The sequence below is a fragment of the Melanostigma gelatinosum genome (genome assembly GCF_949748355.1).
Source record: "Melanostigma gelatinosum genome assembly, chromosome: 20".
Classification (NCBI taxonomy): domain Eukaryota; kingdom Metazoa; phylum Chordata; class Actinopteri; order Perciformes; family Zoarcidae; genus Melanostigma; species Melanostigma gelatinosum.
In genome coordinates, this window is record NC_136653.1 from 20,052,420 (window position 1) to 20,062,163 (window position 9,744).

At 39.9% G+C, this 9,744-nt stretch overlaps 1 protein-coding gene across 1 annotated transcript; it reads left to right on the forward strand.

Moving 5' to 3' along the window:
• Positions 1-1,451: 1,451 nt before the first annotated feature.
• Positions 1,452-3,781, forward strand: lsm5 (LSM5 homolog, U6 small nuclear RNA and mRNA degradation associated). The gene is made up of 5 exons (XM_079292194.1): positions 1,452-1,518; positions 2,497-2,592; positions 2,719-2,746; positions 2,823-2,895; positions 3,011-3,781. Exons 1-5 carry the CDS (start codon positions 1,470-1,472, stop codon positions 3,041-3,043), a joined length of 279 nt encoding a protein of 92 aa, XP_079148320.1. The 5' UTR covers positions 1,452-1,469; the 3' UTR covers positions 3,044-3,781.
• The last annotated feature ends 5,963 nt before the right edge of the window (positions 3,782-9,744 follow it).

Here is a 9,744-nt window from a genome sequence, read left to right on the forward strand (position 1 = left end):
AACACGGCCAACAAAAGCGGATTCTTTGCCCCCTCTTCCACACACACACATGGACAGGGAGCACGAACACAAGCCACCGCGGAGACGATTCTCTTTCCTTCCGCTTCGTTCCCGAGCTTGTCAGAGGACGGACGGAAAGCGAGAGGGTCCAGTGCAGCGCACTTCCGTCTTTGTCAAAGCTTTGCGAGGCAAAAAAAATTGTATATACTGTATATATATATATATTATCTAAAAAAAATTGTATATATATAATTTTTTTTTATTTTAAGTATATTTTTATACAAAAAAAATAAGAAATAAAAAAATACACGTATATTAAAATGTACGTGTGTATATAGATAGATAGATAGATAGATAGATAGATAGATAGATAGATAGATAGATAGATAGATAGATAGATAGATAGATAGATAGATAGATAGATAGATAGATAGATATGTACTTTATTCATTCCCAGGGGGAAATTTGTATGTTACAGCAGCAAGACACACCAAGAAGCAAAGTAACAGAGTAACCAAAAATATATATACAATATACAATATAAAATATACATTGTTTCCTTAATTTTTTAAATAAAAATATACTTTAAATATATATATATATATATATTAACTATCTTATATGTATATAAATATATTTTTAAAAATGTAAGTATTTTTTTATTCACAAAAATACAAACATTTATTTTTAAAACAAGATAAAAATCGGCAAACATTCTAAATAAATAAATAGTAATACAATGTCGCACAAATAGGTGTAAGTTTAAATAAATCACCATGTTGTAGACACAGTAAATACAGTTAAGTGGATACATTCAACTGTAAAGGTCTGGTAAATGCAAAGAAAACAAACAATAAAACAACAACTGACTACAGACAACAGACAACAGAAACTGTGGTGGGGCCCCATCTTGTCCTTAACTCTGTCATCTTTGTTACCGTCAAATAATTACGTCATGTATTCACGAGCACAACCGGCGCCATCGTGTGGAAATAGATTGAAAAACATAACGAGGGCCAAAGCACAAAACCTCCTATCTGCAGAATTTTCTGTTTGCCGGATTTCATTTTGGATGATGAGAACAAGGAAGGCTGTTCATATTCTGTTTTAAAAGAATCCGGCCCTTTATTGAAACTTAATTTAGAGCATAATTGTGTAGAACCTCTTCCAACTTGCACCAAATGATGGAAAGATTGCAAAGATCCTATCTGCAAAATGATCCAGGCATTTTTCAGATAGGAGGTTTTGCTCTTCGGCCATCGATAATTACATTTTTGGGTCCTCTCAGTTTCTGCTACACTCATTCAATCGTGTGTTTTTATAGATTTCTAATTAAATTATACACAATTCAAACGCATCTGTGACCGTTGCAAATAGTCATTCGATGATTGAGTCTGAGCTCGATTGCTTTAGCCTGCTCACTCGCCTTCTTATGTCGATTGCTTCCGCCTGCCGCCCATTGAACGAACATGGCGGCTGCTGCTCCGACCACGAATCCGTCTCAGCTGCTCCCACTTGGTTTGTAAACTCCTAATTATGTCGAGTGTCTGTTTCTAAATATCTGATTATGAATCAGTGATAAAAGTCAGAGTGCGACGGTGGCAGTTTGAAGCGCGAGTTCAAGATATTAGGGAGGTTTTTGAGAGGTTTTGTTAGCTAGTTAACGTTAGCATCACATGCTACAAGCTACAAACGCATGATACTCGTTATTATTAATGTTAGCTGTCTTTGCTCATTAGCATGTCATACAGATTGACAGTACAAATAATTAAATGTATTTAAAGTAGCATTTTATTCGCACCCAAATGTCTTATTAGGAGGTAAATTAATAATTTTAATAATAATAGAATATTAGTGGAACAGTCACAGTTTGAATACTTTTATATAATACATTACGTTAAGTAACATTGTCAATGTTACACTTAACAGAGTATTTTTTACAGTGTTATATTTACTTTTACTTCAGTAAAGTGTCTGAATACTTTGATTTTCATCCTATCAGATCTGCCTGAGAACATTATATAAATGTGTTGCTTTGTTTTAAGGCATCATAATCACTCAACTGAATAAATAAACCTATTTATTATTATTGTTAATATACTTGTATTTTGGACTTGTCTAGTTTAAACAAGCAATTTGAAGACTTGAATCAGATTAATTGACAATGAACATAATTATTAATTGCAGCCCTGTGTCCGATAAAGCGCTTAGTGGCTGTGATTTATTGTATTTAGCAGCAGAAAATAAATAAAAGTGATTGTTTTCATTCTAGATTCATCTGTGAGTAGTTTCTCAATTAATACATGTATCATTTTGTTAATAAAATGTAAAATAAATAGTGAAAAATGCCCAAAGAGCCGTCAAATGATCTAATTTATTATTTAAAAGAATTCCTGATGATTTTTCTGTCGCTCAACAATCATTCACGCTCTAATATTTATACGGCAAAAATACAAAAACCGAGTCCCTGATCTGACTTTGTGTTTCTGCTTTTAGAGCTCGTGGACAAATGTATCGGCTCCCGGATTCACATCGTCATGAAAACCGACAAAGAAATCGTCGGCACCCTGCTGGGTTTCGACGACTTCGTCAGTATCCTTTCCACATTTATTACAATGTGACAGAAAAAACATAAAATATGAACTGCAATAAACTGCCTTATTTTACAGTTTTCTCTGAATATTGTCCCAGTTTTTGGTTCTTAACTCCGTGTGTTAGATATGGTCCTAGAAGATGTGACAGAATTGTAAGTACTCCTCTTGTTTTTGCATGAATTGCAGGATTTTTTAAAACCTGAATTAACTCATTAATCTGTGTTTCAGTGAAATCACGCCAGAGGGACGGAGGATAACCAAACTGGACCAGATCCTCCTCAACGGCAATAACATCACCATGGTGTGTAAATGCGCTGCATGTTCTGCTCCATTACCTCTCACACCTCCACACCACCTGGTGCTGTTGTTGTAGACCTTCAGTGTGATTTAAATCCGTACTTCTTCTTTTCCTGCAGCTCATACCTGGAGGAGAAGGTCCTGAAGTATGAGATGAGTCGTCATTGAAGAGTTTTGAGTCGTGGATTTAATTTCCTATGTTGCGTTGAGTTTATATCGTTTTTGTTTTTTTGATCATTCCTTCTCGAGTGAGGAAAATATTTTTGTAAGATTCCCAAATTGAGTATTTGTTAAAAACTATCATGAATCACACATGACAAAAAACTCTTTTGACAAATAAATCATTTGAAAACACAAGATTTCCTTCATTATTAAAACTAATAGCTGTACAACTTAAATTTAAACCGAAAATCAAAGACTACATTCAAGCCAAGCGTTCAGCACCCTAATATTCTACGTTTACAGTAGTCTTTGAACTTGTCTTGGTCTTCTTCTCTTTATTGGTTACCGAGGTGTCATTCTTCGATATCAGCCAATCAGTGATGAGTATTTCCTCAGAGGGTGGGACTTAAAGAAAACAGTGGTTTTAAGTCCGGAAACATTGTTAATTTATTCAGTAAGAAGAATAAGTTTTGTATTGTTTTGTAACCTTGTTAAACTGTAGAATTAGCATTTTTTTAAGCTGTTATCTATTAACGTTAAATGGCAGAAATGCGGTAAAGTAGCTAGCTACTGTTAGCTGTTAGCTCTCACTCGCTGGGATGAGAAGAGCCTTAAAACAAGTATTCAAGATTATGTGTGATTTGAATTACATTTTTTGCAAGGTCCCATGTCTTATGTGATAAAACTTTCCATGCTAATAACAAATATAGCATTAGCTTATGGCCGCGGCCCACCTCATGTCTTTAGAAAACATTGATAATACTCAAATGTTGAATAATTAAATTGATAAAAATAAAACTTCAATATGTGTCCTTACTTTTATCAATAAAATAGTTAAATAATTGCATTTGTATGTCAAATATGTAATCATTCCAACACTTAGTGGCGGTAAAGGGGTCAAGATCAATGGATTAACCTCTGATGAGCTCACTTTTACCTTATTTAAATTTTCACTTTTTAATAAAGTTTATTTATACATGACTTATAAAAACAAGCAGCAACTCCAGAGTGCTTTACAATGCCGACATATAAAGAATAGAATACAATGCAACATACACATCTCCACATATATACATGAACAAACAAATGGACATGAAGCCAAACGTTCTGCAAACTACAAGTCATCTACACTTGGATCTGAAAGGATGTAAAAAGATTCTGTGACTTCCTGCGACTTCCTGCGTCGTCATTAAAAGCTGCAAGAAACTGTCCGGCTTCGCTGCTCATCTTGAAGCATTTTATTTCGCCAGCAACAGGAAACGGAATCCACCGTAGACAACCACAGACTCCGACGTCATCAGACAGGTTGCCGTTCTTCTGATGTGTTTAGTGGCGAGATGAGAGAATAAAACACAGACTCACCAACAATCTGACATTTGATTTATTCTTTATTTGAAGATTGAACTCACTGAGCAGCTCTGCACCGGTAAGTCTGAGACAAAACTGATGAGAGAAGGTCTTAATTAAATACTCAAACTTATAAGTTTTTGTGAGAAATGAAGAATTTATGCATTTATCTAGAAGGTTCAGTTTATTATAAGTACATTTAGTGCTTTACTTGTGTACAATTTTGAGGCTCTTGTACTTTACTTGAGTATTTCCATTTTCGGTCACTTTATACTCTTCTACTCTATACTCTACAAGTATTTAGTTACTTTGCAGATTTAGATTAATATTACAAAATATAATCAACAAATGAATGATGGTGTAATAATATAGATGAAGTATTTCTGTTCGGGCAAATTCACCAAGTACCCGGCAGACAAAGTAAACTTAAAAACATTAATGCATCAATAATTGTAATACAATAATATAATGTAGTATTTTTTAGAAATGAACAACTCTACATAAAGAGTACTTTTAATTTTGGATGGTTGAATTTACATCACTTTTACTTTAAACGGTGTATTTTACACTGTGGTATTGATACTTCTGCCATCGCTGCTTTTTCTTTTATTTCCTGACACAGATTCATTTCCTGTCTGTCTTGTGTTCTGTTTTAGTTATAAAGATTCCTCTCGTCTTTTTGCATTTACTTTAACTGATTAGTTTATAATGTGTGTATTATTATTATTATTATTATGTGTATTTGTTTAAATTGAATAAATATAATTCATCTTCGTGAGTCTTCAACAAGGTGAAAATAGAAAGTTGATGCAACAATTCTGACGCATCTCATCTCATCAGCGGTTGAAGAGGATTTTAAATCTTTTACTTCAGTAAAAGTAGTAATACAACGATGTAGAAGTACTCTGTTACAAGTAGAGTATTAGTATCAAATTAACTTAATGTACCAAAAGTACTCATTATGCAGATTGGTCCATTTCAGAATCATATATATTATATTACTGGATTATTATTATTATTGATGGTTTTATTTCAATATTGCAGCTGTTAAAAGTGGAGATCATTTTAAAATGTTAATTAGAATTTAATGGATTTATATTTGAATTTTTGAATATCAGGGAACAGAGCAGGCGAGGTGATCTGCTGACTTCTGTCGCTCATTCGGCTCCACTGACTCTGACGCTTTATTGACAACACAGCAAAAATGGTGTCCGCTGTAAAACGCAGAAGAAGGGAGCGAGAAGAATCGTGTTTCAGCAGAGCGGCCAGAGCGATCAGGAGAGCCCTGTCCAGGATCTGTGGACATACTTTTAGCCCTCGCATCAGGAACGCTTGTGATCAGTCTTACTGTCCGCCTTTCAATCCCCATTATCAGTCTGACACATGCGATGAGCCTCTTCCTCCGACTAGCACTGACTGTGAGATGGTTCCCCGAAGAGATCCGCGTCCTCCTCAAGATGTAACACAATCTGGGCTGGATCACGCTCCTCCTCCGTGCCAACTGGGGACGGAGGAGGGGTTCTTTTACTCCTGTGGTTCTTTTACTCAAGAACCCCAGAAGAAAGTCGTAACGGACCAAAGCTCCGGAGGAACGCGAAAGTGTGAAAATTGTGTTCCTTCTACCAGTTGTTCCCCTGACTACATTGTATGTGAACGTCTATCAATGATAGAAAACATCACCTCCTCTGCAGCAGATTTCAGGGGCAAGGGGATGAATAGAGCAACAGCAGGTGGTCTCTCCATCGTCATCTCTGCTTCAGGTTATCACAGAGGGGAACAAACACAGGTTGTCCGGGGAAGTCGTTATTATAGGCGTGTTTCATCACACCCTTATTTACATCCTCCAAACAGAAAAGACACAGATGATGGTGGCTCCAGATTTAAATCTGTGTCTGTCAGAAGACACAGCCGCTCTCAGTCCATAACCCCAACTGTCGCCGGCCTTCTATGTGCACAAGGCAGAGCTACAGTCCTCCAGGACTCGACCGTCTGCACCGGAGGAATCGTTGCACAAGATGCACATGAGGGATTCTCTGTGGAGCCTGAAAGTGAGCCAGGAGGAGACGGCGATGTCCTGATGGAAATGGACTCACCTGTTACAGCCGTGAACTACTCCTTCACCAACGCCCTACCAGAACGTGGTCACCCCCAACCTCCTTGGAGCAGGAGAGAGTCCAGCTGCCTGTCTCGCTCTCACAGCATGCCTTCACTGAGTCTAATAACCTCTGCGGAGATCAGGACCCTCAGACGAGCTCAAAGCTCACCTGACGCGCTGTTAGAAAGCAGCTCTGAGGACTTCACGCCTGACATCACTGCTGATGAGAACGACGACGAAACCTTCCGGTTCCGGTGCTCCTGCCCAGGCCTTTACCGGTGCAGCGTGACCGGCCTGGTGTTCCACATGGGCGGAGAAGGGGACGTGGTCTACAGGACTGTCCCTTGGGACTGGAGGCTGCTGGTCCAGCATCACAAGAAGCCCGCGGGGCCCCTGTTCGACATCCAGTGTGAGCAGCGGTCCGTGCGTGGCCTTCACCTCCCGCACTGTGAGATCCGCTCCACGGGGGGCTGTGACTTCCTCTCGGTCGCTCACGTGAAAGACGAGGGCGTCGAGTTCATCAGCCCCAATAAGACGACAGAAACTCACGTCGTCGTAAGCGTCACAGGGTTTTCTGTGTTCGGTAACGTCAAGGACGGAGACTCGCCCCCCGACCCGGTCCGAGCAGTGGTTCTGCTGTTCTACAGGCCTCCAGCCGACCCTGATCCAGAATCCCTCCTCAATGTGTTGTTGCTACCGAGGAACGTGGTGCTCCGGGACGTTCTGCGCTTCAGGAAGAAGACAGTAGGAGATGAGAGCTACATCGAGACGTCCCCACACTGTAAACTGCACCCGGAGCAGGAGTACACTCTGTCCGCGAGTCCTGATGACCACCAGGTTCTGGTTCAGCCAACCGAAGCGGAGTTTGACAGTGACAACTATGACAACTACTTCACATCGTTCCAGGTGACTTGGGAGGCGACGCTGAAACACATCAAGCTGTTTTTGAGGGACAGTGACAGCTCCCACACTGCCTGGGAAAGACGAGTTTGTCTTTCCACCGCTGGAGTCAAAAGGTCCTGTGGGCCGAGCGCTCTGAACCTCCCTTCTTGTGAGAGGCTGCTGGACGTACGGAGCAGCTTCGTCGAGGGCATCTCGGGACCCGTGCTCAAAAGTCTGCTGGACAAACTGTTTGAGAAGACGGTGATAACCGATTCCGAGAGGGAGTCGGCGGACGAGAGGCAAAACAAGGGCGACAAAGCTCGTTTCGTTATCGACACCGTGAGGAGGAAAGGTGAAGCTGCAAGTTCAGAGATGATTGAGATCCTCTGTGAGGCCGACCCCTTCCTCTGTGAACATCTGGGCTTGATCTGAAGATTTTAAAGTGTGTTTGCATCTTTGTAATGTACTCTTTGTTATCTACTAAAATTACATGTGGTGTTCCCCAAGGTTCAATACTGGGGCCTCTTCTGTTCAACATCTACATGCTTCCACTAGCTCAGATTATGGAAAACAACAAAGTGTGTTATCATAATTATGCAGACGACACACAAATCGACATAACTATATCACCAGGGGACTATAATCCCATACAAGGGCTGGGTAACTGCATTGAACAAACCAACAACTGGATGTGCCAGAATTTTCTTCAATTAAACAAAGATAAAACAGAAGTAATTGTTTTTGGTATCAAGGACGAATGATTGAAAGTCAGCGCTCAGCTTCAATCACTGATGTTAAAACCCACAAACCAAGCCAGAAATCTAGGTGTAGTTATGGATTCAGACCTCAACCTGAACAGCCATATCAAGACAATTACAAAATCAGCCTCCTATCACCTGAAGAATATATCAAGGATTAGAGGACTTATGTCTCAACAGGATTTGGAAAAACTTGTCCACGCATTTATCTTCAGCAGACTGGACGACTGTAACGGTGTGTTTACAGGTCTCTGTAAAAAGTCCGTGAGAAAGCTGCAGCTGATTCAGAACGCTGCAGCTCGAGTCCTCACTAAGACCAGGAGGGTGGACCACATCACTCCAGTTCTGATGTCTTTGCACTGGCTTCCTGTCCAACAAAGAATTGACTTTAAAATCCTGCTGTTGGTTTACAAAGCACTGAATGGTTTAGGGCCAAAATACATCTCTGATCTGCTGCTACCTTATGAACCATCCCGACCCCTCAGGTCGTCTGGGACCGGTCTACTTTCTGTTCCCAGAGTCAGAACTAAACATGGAGAAGCAGCGTTCAGTTCTTCTGCTCCACATATCTGGAACAAAGTCCCAGAAAGCTGCAGGTCTGCTGAGACCCTCAGCTCATTTAAATCAAGATTGAAGACCTTTCTGTTTGCTGCTGCCTTTAATTGAACAACATTCAAGGATATTAATCAATTTCTGCATTTCTGCATTTTACTACTGCATTTTATTTCTTAGTGTTTTAATGACTGTGTTCTTTAATGACTGTTTCAACGAATGTTCTTAATTGTTTTTAAATCTCCTTTTCTTTTGCCTTATGTTTTGATGCTTTTAATGGTTTTATGTGAAGCACTTTGAATTACCTTGTTGTTGAAATGTGCTATACAAATGAACTTGCCTTGTTGTCCACTGGTATCAAATATAAGAGCTAAAGAGAGCCGAGTGCAGCTTGTGAGTTAAATTCCTGTGAACTCTGAAGAGTTTTACAGCCATCTGCTGGCTGACAACTTCCTGTTTACGGTCGACGCTTCTCTTAATGTGATATTTACAGGAGGTCGTAGATTAAGTCCCTCCAGTTAGTAGCTGTTCTGGACCTTTTTCAATTCCCTCATCTATCATGGGAGTTTGTCCGGTTTTCATGGAGATGTATTCCCATTTTTCCAAGTACTTTACATGTTGTCCCGGTTGACTTAGAAGTTGAGATCATTGGGTCTTTCTTATTTTCACGATTTTGTGGCTCCTCGATTCTTACAGCTTTTTACCCAGAAATCAATCTCCATCTTGAAGAACATCCCAATTGCTAAAATGCACCTTGAAGAGCGAGGAAACACAGGTGCATCCCATGCAAGGATATCTCATTTGTTAAAGGCCTGTTGCCTCGACTCCTCTCTCCTCGTGTCTCTTCCTCACCTCCTCCCCTACCATCTCCCATGGCCGAGGAGGCGAGGAAAGGAATCGAGCAGGCACAAAATTCGGGAAATGAGAAAGACCTATGGTGTCTTCCATCCTGTTGCAACCCGGCTCAATGGCTGCAACGTAAATGGGAGACCAGACGGGTGTAAAAGTAATAAATAAGCACATTTATTTGAAGAACACATGAAGTAAACGAAACAAA

What these genes read in the sequence shown, in the direction of transcription:
- lsm5 (XM_079292194.1), top strand. Translation starts at nt 1,470, where the DNA reads ATGGCGGCTGCTGCTCCGACCACGAATCCGTCTCAGCTGCTCCCACTT. An exon ending in GGGTTTCGACGACTTCGTCA is followed by an intron (nt 2,593 to 2,718) that starts GTATCCTTTCCA and finishes TCCGTGTGTTAG; the next exon opens with ATATGGTCCTAGAAGATGTG. An exon ending in CTAGAAGATGTGACAGAATT is followed by an intron (nt 2,747 to 2,822) that starts GTAAGTACTCCT and finishes TCTGTGTTTCAG; the next exon opens with TGAAATCACGCCAGAGGGAC.